At 56.7% G+C, this 13402-nt stretch overlaps 6 protein-coding genes across 6 annotated transcripts; 4 read left to right on the plus strand and 2 right to left on the minus strand.

Moving 5' to 3' along the window:
* Positions 1-53: 53 nt before the first annotated feature.
* On the plus strand, positions 54-4737 carry PG997_005409 (uncharacterized protein; the record flags this gene model as incomplete). Its single annotated transcript, XM_066809724.1, has 7 exons — positions 54-263; positions 329-866; positions 921-1132; positions 1184-1466; positions 1574-1807; positions 1867-4465; positions 4527-4737. The coding sequence occupies 7 exons, from the start codon at positions 54-56 to the stop codon at positions 4735-4737; spliced, it is 4287 nt and encodes a 1428-aa protein (XP_066673342.1).
* Positions 4738-5088: 351 nt separating this feature from the next.
* PG997_005410 (uncharacterized protein) lies at positions 5089-6107 on the minus strand (the record flags this gene model as incomplete). The annotated part of the gene is made up of 2 exons (XM_066809725.1): positions 5089-5354; positions 5396-6107. 2 exons carry the CDS (start codon positions 6105-6107, stop codon positions 5089-5091), a joined length of 978 nt encoding a protein of 325 aa, XP_066673343.1.
* A 550-nt stretch (positions 6108-6657) lies between these two features.
* Positions 6658-7476, plus strand: PG997_005411 (uncharacterized protein; the record flags this gene model as incomplete). Its single annotated transcript, XM_066809726.1, has 1 exon — positions 6658-7476. One exon carries the CDS (start codon positions 6658-6660, stop codon positions 7474-7476), a length of 819 nt encoding a protein of 272 aa, XP_066673344.1.
* Positions 7477-8018: 542 nt separating this feature from the next.
* On the plus strand, positions 8019-9021 carry PG997_005412 (uncharacterized protein; the record flags this gene model as incomplete). Its single annotated transcript, XM_066809727.1, has 4 exons — positions 8019-8283; positions 8352-8480; positions 8553-8680; positions 8740-9021. The coding sequence occupies 4 exons, from the start codon at positions 8019-8021 to the stop codon at positions 9019-9021; spliced, it is 804 nt and encodes a 267-aa protein (XP_066673345.1).
* A 519-nt stretch (positions 9022-9540) lies between these two features.
* On the plus strand, positions 9541-11242 carry PG997_005413 (major facilitator superfamily transporter; the record flags this gene model as incomplete). The annotated part of the gene is made up of 4 exons (XM_066809728.1): positions 9541-9971; positions 10043-10255; positions 10317-10434; positions 10499-11242. 4 exons carry the CDS (start codon positions 9541-9543, stop codon positions 11240-11242), a joined length of 1506 nt encoding a protein of 501 aa, XP_066673346.1.
* A 370-nt stretch (positions 11243-11612) lies between these two features.
* Positions 11613-12765, minus strand: PG997_005414 (uncharacterized protein; the record flags this gene model as incomplete). The annotated part of the gene is made up of 3 exons (XM_066809729.1): positions 11613-11797; positions 11862-12607; positions 12665-12765. 3 exons carry the CDS (start codon positions 12763-12765, stop codon positions 11613-11615), a joined length of 1032 nt encoding a protein of 343 aa, XP_066673347.1.
* Between the last annotated feature and the right edge of the window lie 637 nt (positions 12766-13402).

The raw sequence follows: 13402 nt of genomic DNA on the forward strand, positions 1-13402 counted from the left end.
CGCCTCCATTCAAACTCTTACACATACACACACTCACACAAGCACACACTACCATGGCTTCTTGTGGGTGGGAAGCTGAACAGCAATTCGGTCCGGCCGTTGCGCCCTGCCGCAGGCCGCCCGACTTTACTCTGCTTTTCGAGGAGGCCATTCTCCGGCTGCTGCCCTCGTGTCTTTTCACTGTCGCCGCTGCCATTTGGTCCCTTCCCCTGCTCCGCCAAAGAGCGAGGCCGGGCCTCAGCGTATTGTCCTGCAGCAAACTGGTAGGTGACCACCCCCGCCAAATACACGCTTTGTTTGGTGCTCTGCTAAGCCCAGATATTTCAAGGGTGTGGCGACCATCTTTTGTCTACTAGAACTGGCTATCCTCGTATGGACCTCCCTCAATAGGGAACGCCACACACGTGCAACCATTCCCGCGGCTGCCGTGGACCTCGTCGCCGCTCTGGGGCTGGCCCTTCTCATCTTCTTGGAGCACACCCGTTCGCAGCGGTCGTCCTTATTGATTGGTCTCTATCTAAGCCTGACCCTACTTCTTAGGGCAGCCTGTGCCAGGACACTGTGGTTCCTCTATGGCGGCGGCTTCCTCGCATCCACCAGCATCGCCGCCATCGCCGTCCAATTGCTGCTGCTTGCCACTGACAGCTATACTCGATTAGCATGTGGCTCTTCGCCCAAGCCCTCTCGTTCTTCACCCGAAGAGTCCAGCAGCTTCCTCGGCCGCAGTCTCATGTCCTGGATCTTGCCTTTGCTCCTCCGCGGATATAGGGGAAGCCTGGACTTATCTAATATCGGCGCCATCGATGCGTCGTTGGCGTCTTCCTCCTTGACTAGCAAGTTCCCGAGGTTCATATCAGGCCACAAAGGTAAAGCTTTACTACGTTCTCCTTTGGGGACCTTTGGCTGATTACTTGACATAGATGCCCGAGTTTTCTTGGTCTCGTCCTTCCGTGCCGTAGGATGGTACAGCTTGTCCCCAGTCATTCCACGACTGTGCCTCTCCGGATTTACTTTCGCCCAGCCGTTCTTGACATCAGCTGTCATTGATTATCTCAATGACTTCTCGGCTCGGACTTCCCCGGGCGCGGCCTGGTTGGCGCCGCCGCCCTCATCTACACGGGCATGGCTGTGCGTATTTCCCCTTCTGACCTCTCCGTAGCCTCATGCTAAATGCTTGCTCTAGGTATCTACGGCCTGGTACTGGAACACGTCGTACAAGGTCTCTGTGATGATACGGGGAGGCATCCTCGACTCCATCTCCCAAAAGCTTTTGACGCTCTCCATGTCGGAGAAGGGGGCCGAGGCGAAGGCTCTGACGTTGATGGTGTCGGATGTACAGAGAGTCGTTGCGGCATTGGCCTACGTGCACGAGCTCTGGATCTCGCCGGTCGAGACGGCGATCGGGACGTGGCTGCTCTGGCGGCAGTTGGGTCCCTCCAGTCTCACGGTCCTGGCGGTAGCACTCGGTAAGCACTTCTTTCACTATGCCTTGACCTATCCTGTCGCAACTATTTCCACGAAGCTATTTGATTATTCGTTCACGCATGAGCAGCTGAAACTGATGTTCCCACAGTATCGACTACGGCATCCATCATCGTTGGCAAACACATTGCTACTCAGCAAGGCAATTGGTTGGCGGCGACGGAGAAGAGAATGGCGGCTACGAAGAGGATGTTGAGCTCGATGAAGGCAATCAAAATGCTGGGGTCGAATCGTTCCGTCCACGCCACCCTTGAGAAGCTCCGGTTGCTGGAGTTCGCTGCTTCCAAGATCTTCCGCAGGCTGATTGTCGGAAGCCTAATAGCCTGTGAGTACCTCATCAAAGTCGCCATCGACACCAAAGTGTAGATATTAACATACCCAAAGCATATTCCACCGTGACCCTCGCCCCCGTCGTGGTGTTTGGTGCATACATTGGCACCACGCTTCAAAATAACGCCTTCGACGCCGCCAAAATGTTCTCGTCGCTCGTTCTCATCACCCTCATCTCTGCCCCGCTCATCCGGCTCCTGCAGATCATCCCGTCGTTCGGTTCTGCATTCGCATGTGCGGGACGGCTGGCGGAGTTCTTCCGAAAGGAGGCAAAACAGGACCCACGCTTTTTACAACAGCACACTTCAGGCGGCTCTCCATCTGAGTCCTCAGATTTCGAAAAGGTAGAAAAGGACACATTGATCAGCGTTGTTGACGGTTCATTTGGCTGGGAGCGAGATGCGAGTCCAATGCTTACCGAGATCAATCTGAATGTCCGTCGCGGTCAGCATATCGTCATCAAAGGGGCAGTTGGCTCAGGAAAGTCTCTATTGCTACAATCACTCTTGGGTGAGTTGGCAAACTGTAGCGGAGAGATCAACGTGCGGGGCACCGTCGGCTATTGCAGCCAAAACCCATGGCTTGAGAATTTGAGTGCTAGCGACGGCATCTTCAGCCGCGTCACCGACGACTTGGCCGATGATACCCAATTGCGACGGGTCATCGTCGATGCTTGCGCGCTCGAGTCCTTCCTGAACACGCAAACCTCCGGCAGCACCATCGGGAGCGGTGGGGCGAAGCTCAGCGGCGGAGAGAGGCAGCGACTCTCCATAGCCCGTGCGATTGCTACCCGCCCCTCAATCCTGCTTCTGGACGATGTCTTCAGTGCGATCGACCAGCGCACAAAGGAGTACATGACGGCGCGTTTGTTTGGACCCGATGGGATCGCCCGACAGTGGGGCATCACTGTCCTGCAGACCACCCATGATGACTTCATCGCTCAACTGGCTGACGATGCCTTCATCATCAACCCATCCGGGCACCTCGAGCCGTACGGTCCACCACCTCGTGTGGCGACGGGATCCGATGTTACTACTTTGCCCTCTCAGGAGTCTCAGGAGACGCCGACAAAGAAGACGGCTGAAAGTGAGCAAGGTCCAACCAAGATGATGAATGACCGACAAGTCTACCGAGCGTACTTCCGCTCAATTGGTCACCTTCATATGTTGTTGTTCTTCATCGGGGGTATAGCCTTTGCGTTCTGCCTCAGGTTCCCCGACGTATGGGCCATGTGGTGGACAGAAGCGAGCACAGGGGCGTTTTCAGACTCGAAGAGTGTCGGATACTGGATCGGCATCTACGCTCTCCTGAACGTCCTTCCACTAATCGTGGTCGCGCTCTGGGTCATGCAGTTGATGCTCTTCATCGTGCCCCGCTCCGGTGTGCAGCTCCACGAGAAGCTCCTGCGCACCGTCCTGAACGCCAAGTTCGCCTTCCTCAGCGCCGTGGACACGGGCAGCCTCGTCAACCGGTTCAACCAGGACCTCATGTTCGTGGACTCGAAGCTGCCCATCGACCTGCTCAACACGGCGGCGACGCTCTTCACGTGCACGGCGCAGGTGATCCTGATTGTCGTGTCGGCCGTGTACCTGCTGGCGTCGATCCCCGTGCTGGCGCTGGTGCTGGTCCTCACGCAGCACTTCTACCTCCGGACGTCGAAGCAGCTGCGCGTGTTGGATCTCGAGTCCAAGGCGGCGCTGCAGTCGAAACTGTCCGAGACGCTCTCGGGTCTGCCCACGATCCGCGCCCACGGGTGGCAGGACTCGGTCCATCGGGATTTCCAGACCAAGATCGACGACAGCCAGCGGCCGGTGTACCTCCTCTACATGGTGCAGACGTGGCTCCGCTTTGTCATGAACATGCTCGTGGCCGGCCTGTCGGTTCTGGTCATTGGCGCGGCCGTCGCGCTGCGCCAGTCCAGCGTCACGAGCGCGGCGGGGATCGGCGTGGCCGTGCTCAACATTGCGAGCCTCGGCGAGAGCTTGACCAACTTGCTGACGGCCTGGACGTCGCTCGAGACGTCGCTGGCGTGCATTGCGCGGATCGAGGGGTTCGAGACGAGCACCCCGCTCGAGAAGGAACCGTTAGACCCGACTGCTCCTCCGGACCAGGAGTGGCCGTCGGCGGGGCGCATTACGTTGAACCATGTCCACGCGGCGTACCACGTACCTTCCGATGAGAAGGAAACCGTCTGGGCTCTCGAGGATATCTGCCTCGACATCAAGCCGGGCGAGCGAGTCGCCATCTGCGGCCAGACGGGCTCGGGCAAGTCGTCGCTGCTGCTCTCGCTGCTGTCGCTCATCGACACGCCCCTGGGCACTATCACCATCGACGGCGTCGATGTGGCCAACGTAAGCCTCGAGCGGCTGCGGTCGGGCTTCTTGGTCATTTCCCAAGACGTCCTGCTGCGCGGGTTGTCTGTGCGCGAGACGCTCGACCCGGACGGTAATGTGCAGGGGGACGAGCAGATCGTCACCGTGCTCGAGGAGTGCGGGGTCTGGAAGCCGGTGGAGGCGTCGGGCGGGCTCGCGGCGACGCTGGACCAGGTCACGCTGTCGGCGGGGGAGATGCAGTTGTTGGCGCTGGCGCGGATTGTGCTGGAGGCGGGGTCGAGGAGAGGAGGGATTGTGTTGTTTGATGAGGCTATGAGCAGGTACGTTTTCGTTCACTTACTATTCCATTCGAAGTCACCTACTAATATGCATGCGTGGTAGCATCGACGTCGCCACGGAGAAGCGGATTACCGAGCTCGTGGGCAAGACGCTCCAGGGGCGGACGGTGATTTCGATCCTGCATCGGCTCGAGGCGGCGCTCGAGTATGATCGGATTGTGGTGCTGGAGCGGGGGCGGGTGGTGCATGATGGGAGGCCGGAGGAGGTGAGGGAGGCGGCGGAGTTGTTTGCTAGTTATAGGACCCACGAGTAGATTGTAGAATATACAATAATGAGAATGTTCGGGTATGTAATCTGGCTTTAACTGTCTAGGGTCTTGATGGTAACTTGGGTGCAATTGCAACTAGTCTTCACTTCACTCGCAAAAGAGGTGGCGGCACATGGAGCTGTAAATGTTAGTAATAAGCTCTACCTATTAGACAGCCAAGATGCTGACTTGGCAACGCGATCCTTTTGCACTGTTAGGGATGGGTGTCTAGTGCAGCTCGCTAGAGTACTGAGCTGACGCCCTGAAAGGAACAAAGAAACAATTCGGCCTTCAAAATGAAGTTTCGTGAGAGCAACTCAATTTGCTATTTCCGTGTGCAATCAACTAATCTATTTTCTATAATGACTTCTCCGGTTCAGTGTTCTGCAGCTCAAACTCGAACCATAGCGTATCCATCACCATGGCCTTCTCGATCCCCGCCTCCTTGAGCTTCTCCAACTCCTCCCGGATCCGCGGCGCGTACGACAAAATCTCCGCCTCCTGCTCCGACTTCAGGCCCTCGGCCCGCACGCGCGCCGCGTACTTATCGCCCTGCGTGTAGCGCGCCTCGAAGTGGCCCTCAAGCATGCCCTTGTCGGGGACGACGACGCCCTCGCGCACGACTTTGAACCCGGCGGCGCTTGCGGCGTCGAGCACGACGGACGCCTCGGGGCGGCGCGGATGTTGAGGGTGAAGCGCCCCGCGGCCCGCGGCGTCTTGCAGGCGTGGAAGAGGGACTGGGAGCGGGCGGCGAGGATGTGGGGTTGTTGGGCGGGGAGGGGGCCGGAGTAGTCGTACTCGGCGAGGTAGAGGCGGGGGATGCCGGCGCGGGAGAGGGTCTGGAAGAGCTGGGTAACGGTGGCCTGGTCGGGGAAGTACCAGATGCTGTGGCAGAGGACGGCGGCGTCGTACTTGGGAGTGGTCTGCTGTTGAAGATCGCCAGACTCCTCCGGCAAAAGGTGAGTCGCGGGATCCTCCCGATGAAACTCGATGCGCGGACCGAGGACGGACCGCAGCGAATGGGCCTGCGCCTGGCTGACGGTGTAGGGGGTGCCGTAGTCTGGGAGCGCGGTGTCGATGCCGGTGACGCGACACCGCTCGCCCAGCTCGAGGGCGAGGGCGAGCGTGGACTCGCCCTGGCCGCAGCCGATGTCGAGGATGCGGGACCCGGCGGGGATGGAGAGGGCCTTGAGGATGGAGAGGCGGTGCTGGAAGCGGGGGATGTAGGCCAGGTCGCGCAGGGACTCGTCGTAGAGGGTGCTGTTGAGGAGGATCTGGATTTTGTCGGACTCGGGGAGGCGACTGTCTAGGCTGGGGTCTTGGAGGCTGCCCATGGTGACAGTGGTAGGAGTGGTGGTAGTGGTGATGGTGGTCATGATTGGAAGACGAGGATTGGTCTCACTTGCTGGGTAACTGGTTGTTTGGTCGGGGGATTGGATTGGATTGGATGGTCCGAATAGTTTACCTTAACACAATGAAAGCTTCACTCACTAAAGTCCTCCGAGCTCCAGGCCCGGTGCTTGGTGCGTAGCCCCGACGAGACACTGCCGCAATAGAGGCGCTTATTCCTGCAGGACTGCGCCAACCCCAGCAGCGCTCACACTGGACTCTGATTGACGCGCCAAGGGTCCCGGGCTTCGTGCGAAGACCAATCACTGCCCAGAGGGCCTATGGAAAATGACATAGCCAATCGCTACATGGGCGCCATGATGCAAGCAGTGCTGGCGACTTCGTGAAATAGGATGAGTCGTCGCGCCAGTACTCTCAAACTAGGCAGCCGAGGCCAGAATCGCCATCGACCCTGGGGAAGACGGAATACCACCGTCTGCGAGCCTGGAGAACAAGTTCACAGCAACTATCCCACATGCAATCAAGCATTCTTCTCTAGCTGAGTGCACCTATCGCAACATGTTTTCAAAACCAATCATGGACTCCATTATGAAAGTAAAATTGCCCTCGAGTTCACGGCGTGGTGGCCTCACGTCGTGGTTTTCTCGGTCGCCTTATCTCCCTGTACCGGACCAAGAAGCGAATGTTGATGGCGCTTCTACCGCGAGCAAGTCCTCAAACTCAGACGATGGCGACGATATCCCCGACAAGCAAGAAGACCTCTCGCTACGCGACCGCAGTCGGGTGATTCTATGTGGGCTAGTACCGCCGTTCAAGGTGGTCCTGCTCCTATCGGTCCTGTTCGCGGGAAGCCTCGGACTCATGTTCGCACTCACCTCCCCGTCCGCCCCCGCTGGAGACGGGAACGGAGGAAAGCAATGCGGCGCGAGCCCCGATGAAGCCCGGGAACGCGGCTGCCTCTTCGAGCCGCAGCTGAGCGCCTGGGTTCCTTCGCAGTGCGGCTGGCAGGACGTCGTGGACGAGTTCCAGGAGCGCTTTGGCGACATGCACGTCTTGTGGCCGTGGTACTGGGACACGAACATCACGCAGCGCGTGCGTCCAGGCCTTCAAGGAATCAGCCTGCTACAGGCGGGCAACTTCAGCGTCGCGTACACGACGTACCACCAGTCGCACGATTTACATTGTCTGTACTGCTGGCGCAAGGTCTCGTACGCGCTCGAGCACGGGTTCGAGTGGATGGACGCGCGCTGCCACCAGTTCTACCACGCGCGGCACTGCGTCGAGCACATCGGGGGCAGCCTGGTCGAGGGGGATGACCCGGCGGAGCTGCAGAAGTGGGCGTACCCGCTCATGTACCATGATTGCTTTCCCATTGGGTCGACGACAGAGTCGTGAGGTTGATCAAATTGATTTGGGCGAGTTTACTTGGGGTATTATTCAATCTAGGTACAGCGTTTGGGTCAATTGGCACTTGGTCAGGTACTCTACATCAGTGAATGGCAACTTTTCCCGATGAATTCTGGGAGGTAGAAATAACGCCCGGTCTCCCTGCTCACTACTTGTAGGTGATACCTGATTCAAACGCGTCTCGAAACATAGACAGTGAAACTTACTTCTTTGCTTGATCAATCGCACGACGTTTAGAGAACTTGCATTTCTCTAGGTTCTCGTGTTTTTGGACAGTGTCCTTGGCGTTTCCGAAGCCCTGTTTTACCCCTGCAAGAGGCCCTGGCCATTTCTGCCCATGCAGCTGTTGGCGCCGATTTGGCGCGGGGGGATGTCAACTGGCTAGGCGGATTACCCCACGTTCTTCAGGGGGCATATTGTGAGTTCAGCCGCTGTATGGTCTACTGCACACCACAAACCCGCCCCTGTTTCTGCCAAAACCTTTTATCGAGACTGCTACGAATGATCGTGCATCTTGAATTCATGAAGAGATGTGGTTCAACATCGGAAAGAACAAGTCCCATGCCGGCTACGGGCGGGTTCCCGGCAATCCCAAGGAAAGGGGCATCGGGGCAAACCCAAGCCTTGAACCCTACCTCCCAGAATACGCACAGCGCAAAAGTGTCCTCGAAAGCAGGCCCATCGTGTTGGCCGTTTTCCTGATACAGTGCATCCTCATAGTTGCACTTTCAATACACGCCGTTCTTGGCGCGAGGCCGAGCGACGGCCGATGTGCGGTGCAATTGTCGCCGTATTGTAAGTTTTCCTGTCTGTAAATACGATCCTCTACTCCGATGCGCATCAGCTGAAACAGTATTCTGCAGCGCCCTATCTAGAGAGTGGCGATCTGGGATTTGAAGACTACACCGAGCAGAATCATCTGATGCAGCCGTCGCCATATCGCGGGCATCCTACACCAGCGGTCGAGGATGCATGGCTCAGACTCTGGCGGCGTAAGTGCCATCCTCACATGAAACGCATCGAGACACTCTTTGGCTAACTTGGTACGCGGGCGATGCAACCAGTGCCGTACATCCAGTTCCCTGAAGATAAACTCCAGGCACTCAACAAGACGCCAGCGGAGAGATACGCCCACACGAAAGACGGCGGGGTCCAGGGTTTTCTGAACGTCTTCCACCAACTCCACTGCCTCGTACGTGTTTACATATTTCCCTTGCAGCTTTGATCACAGCCGACTCATTATCCAAACAGAACTTCGTCCGCCAGTACACCTACCGCGACCAGTACGACTACAGCAACGTGACCACCTTCCGGGCCCCCGACGCGCTGGTCCGCGGCCACGTCGACCACTGCGTCGAGACGATCCGCAAGTACCTCATGTGCAACGCGGACGTGACGCCCGTCGTGTTTGAGCGGGACGAGTCCAACGGGGTGGGGTTCAAGAGCGACTTCAACATGCGGCGGAAGTGTCGCGACTTTGGCAAGATCCAGCGGTGGACGATGGAAAATGCGGCGAGCGCGGTCTTGGAATAGGGATTATTGCGGGAAGTATGTATAGGCATGTGGTTAGGAAAGAAACAACACAGGAATCTGTACTATGGAGCTACACCTACGTCATGGAGTCAACTTTGAAGATACGCTTTTGCGGTGAAATTGTTGTCCCTTCCCTCTGCTGTGATGGCAGCCATGTGCCTGGTCTGTAAATTCACTCGCTCACATCTCAGAGCTACTATGAAGCCCCCCGAGGCGGAAGTAACCAAGAAGATGAAATGAGGATTGAACCGGCATCGAAAAGATATAGTGACTAGTCCTCCAATCCTCCGGAAATGGTCGGTAACGCCCCCGTGTAGCGCGCGCCACAGTATGTATAGTTCCCTAGTGGTGCGCTTCCGGGGCTGACATGGCGCCCAAAGAGCAGTGATCAGCGCGAGAACCAAACCCGAGACTTACTGCCCTCCGATTTCCTACCCTTCCAACCGTATCGGACCGGCTCCCTTGAAACTCACCTAATTAGAAGGAGTAATAAGCATGGAAGTATCGTCTCTCGAACCTATGGGTGCGCGCACGGTCGCCAGCGGTGCCAACCACGAGAGACCCAACCACTCGGCGCATTCCATCATGGCCGGAGACGTCCCGGGCGACGATGACAAGCCATCAAGCACCCAGCGCCACATGAAGAACAGCAACAGCGCCGCCTACCGCATCACCAACATCCTGTGCGCCATCATCTTCGTGGCGGCGGGGGCCGGGGGCCTCGTCACGATCCCGCAGATCCAGCTCCTGGAGACAGCCGTGTGTCGAGAGTTTCGGGAAGGCGCCGAGGTCGCCGGTCTCCTCGACGAGAGCGGCAGCAGTCTGGAGCCACCCTCGTGCAAGGGCAAAGAGGTGCAGTCGACGGTGGCATACATCATTGCCGTCGGGGCCGCGCTCGAGTCGGTGATCGGGTTCCTGGGCGCAATACCTTGGAGCACGGTGGCGGATAGGTAAGTCGAGTTGGCAGGGGCTGTCGTATCACTTGAATTCCGTGAGGGTCCTCACTGACATACACTAACAGGATAGGGCGCAAACCAGTCTTTGTACTGGCTCTCATTGGAATTACCGCAGATAACCTCATCTGGCTCGCAATGATATGGCTCCAGCTCAACTTCCATATCCCGTCCTGGACCGTCTGGTTCGCCTCGGCCGGACTAGTGCTAGGCGGCGGCAACGCGATGCTCACGAGCGTCGTTCTGAGCACCATCACTGATGCCGCACCCGAGGAGATCCGGTAAGCGCTCTCCTGAACTTACATCCAAGCTATTCGAGCACTACGCCTAATCCAAACCCAGAGCTTCACTTTTCATGCGCGTTCACGCAGCAGCGCTTTCTGCAAGTCTCCTGGCTCCATCTCTGGCATCCGCCCTGATGGGAGCCTTTGGTCCCCTGGATCCCGATGCTCTTGGGCGTGTCGCTTCTGGGCTTGAGCGCTTGTGCTGCTTGGTTTGTGCCCGAGACTAAACGGTATTCCGAGCACGACACCGCTTCGACAAGGACGAGTAGCGATGGCCCCTTCCAGATCTCCTCTGCGATCCATGCGCTCACTCAAGCCAGCAAATCGCTTCGGGCCTTCCTGCCATTCGTGAGCAGACCTTCCTTGGTCTGCCTCCTGATCACCGTTCTCCTGTCCTACTCTCTTATCCCAGCCACGATGCAGCTGCTCGTGCAGTACGTCTCGATCCGCTACTCCATCGGCATCAACGACACCGGCTACGTCCAGACCGTCTACGGCCTCGCCCAACTCCTCCAGCTTTTCCTCGGCCTGCCCCTCCTCGCGCGCCTCGTCCGCTCGCGCGCCGGCGTGGGGTCCGATGCGCAGCGAGATCTGTACCTGGCCCGCTTCTCCTTCCTCGTCGCGATCCCCGGCGCGCTGCTCATGGGCGCGGCCGCGAACCTGGGCTTCTTCGTTGCGGGGCTACTGGTCTTGGCCCTCGGGGCCGGGTCGAGCAGTTACCAGCGGAGCTTGCTGAGCAGCTTCTTCGATGCGGAGTATCACTCCAGACTGTTCAGCTTGGTGGCCATGGTCGATATGGTGGGGTCCGTGTACTCGGGCCCGATGTTGGCCGGCTTGTTCACGTCGGGGATGGAGCTGGGCGGGGATGGGTTCTTGGGGCTGCCGTATTATGCGCTGGCGTCCCTCATGGGCGTCTGCTTGGCGTTGATGTTTTTCGTCCGGCTGCCTCACGTTTATGAGTATAAGCCAGTTGGTAATCCGTAGAAGTACTGCAAAGGCTTGGGCTAGTGAATTAGGTCATTCTATTGTCTAGAAACGGAACTTATTGTGATGGAGAACTCAAGTGGCTCTTCGAGGATAACTTGTGTTTGTCATTGTCTTACGTAGAGACGTTGACCACATTATATGCTATATCCCTATTCGCAATCACGATAACTTCAAGGACAGCGGCGGCCTTCGACAGGTGTATAGGGGCAGCGCTGAAGCTTCGCGGACACAGCCAAGAGCAAACCTCAGCGAGTTCCATCTCGAAACAGAGTAAATACCGCCGATGAACATGCGTTATATCGCAGTTGAGTGGCACGATGGTAGACTGATTTCATACAAGTAAACATGTTTCTCTGGAATGAAATCTCTAGGCAGCCTTGAAGTCTAAAGGCAGTGACTGCCGCCTCCCCAGCCCTTTCGACCGATTGCTAGGCAACACCGGGCCCGAAGGCTCGTCCTTGGCGAGAAGCCACGTCCGGAGAAACTGGCTACTAGGCGGATCCGTGCCAGTACTAACATATTTCTCCTCCGAATCCTTCGATAGTTGATATCCTGTTTCATCGTCAGCTTCGACAGCTACTTAGAACTGGATGGGTCAAGTGAGTCTGAATCTTACTAGCCCATGCTTTTACACACTCCAAGAGCGTCGTGACTACCAACACCAAGGCTACAATCTGGCCAAATCCCCACTCGTTCTCGGAGCTGCCCGAGAGGAATCGCTCGTTGGAAGCGCGGAGCGCATATACCATGTAGCCATGGACAGGGTATTGGATCATTGCTACTTCCAGAATGTTACTTCGTACGCCGTATGAGGATTCATAAGGATTCAGAGAATGCGACCCATTGTCGCCAAGAGACTCTCGTAATTGTTGAAAGCGACTTGTCTTGCCAGCAGCACTTAACGATGTCTCAGCTTTCTCTGGCCGAGGTTTGGCGGGCCTGACCAAATACTGTCGAGCCTTCGCGATGTATTGCTCGTAAGATTTGTACCTGGCAACGAACCGCCTTGCGACGTAGGCTAACGGGAAGGGAAGCCGCGTCGCTGTTCGCTCGAGTCTCTCCATCGCAGAAGGGGAGTTCCCGGGCGCGGCACGCCTGCTTAGAATCAAACTCGAAAACAGGTACAAAGCTGTGATGCTGAGATATATGATATCGACGTTTGGGTGGGCGGCATCCGGGGCTGATACCATGTTGGTGTTGTAGCACTGTCCAGAAATACCGTCGTCCCACCACCGCAGTCTCGAGCCGAACACTATGGTGAATGCGAGGTAGAGGCACATGTATACTGACATCAGCAGTTTACTGAAGAAGAAACCTTCAGGTCGCTTAAAGGCCGTAGCCACCGCGGCTGCTGCAGACACACTGGTGATGGTCAGTTTCAAACAACATTGGTTTAAATGGTGCCCCTCGTCAGCTTACCCGGTGAAATTGACTACGTCGTATACTATATGGAAGTGGTAAAGTCCCAGTGTCGCATGCTGAGACAAAGCACCAATAAGTAGAGAGATTCCTAAGCTCATAATGTTAAAGATGCATAATAAAGCAGACTAACTCGAGTACTCATGTGTAACTGACCGTTGAGTAGTTGGGTATCACCGATCGTCCTCAAGACTCGGTCTATAGCATCAATCTTATGATTGACAAAAGCAGCAGAGTTGTTCAGCGGGTTGCCATCATCGTTGTTTGCAGGCATGTCCAAAAGCAACAGCGACTGGAGCTTTTGCTCATTTTTGCTACCGTGAATCTCCTTTCTGAGGCGACGGAGCTCGCGTTTGCGAAGGCTGGACTCGATCCAGATGGACCAACCCGAGAGAAAAACGACAGTCCGGCTTGTATAGTGAATGAGAGAATTATCTGGGCGTGTCGTATCAGTTAGCAACAATGGTAATTTCAGGATTGTGGTCATGGGAACAGGCGCACCCCTAGCCCCGCTATGTCAGGGTTCGAACTTCCAACGTCGGCGCAGGTCATGGCTACGTATCGTCTTCTCTTTGGCACCTGATGATGTGATTTTGCCACCGTTAAAGGATGTATTCAGGCTGAAGGGTCTGAGGTTCCCCTCATGTCAGGTTTTTCGGCCAGCTGACGTAAGCTTGCATCTGTTATCTTTGCAGCTCTGCATGCCCGTTGACAACCGACCAATGAGAATGGCATGAT

The sequence above is a fragment of the Apiospora hydei genome (assembly GCF_038363865.1).
Source record: "Apiospora hydei strain CBS 114990 chromosome Unknown utg000004l_segment0_segment0, whole genome shotgun sequence".
Lineage (NCBI taxonomy): Eukaryota > Fungi > Ascomycota > Sordariomycetes > Amphisphaeriales > Apiosporaceae > Apiospora > Apiospora hydei.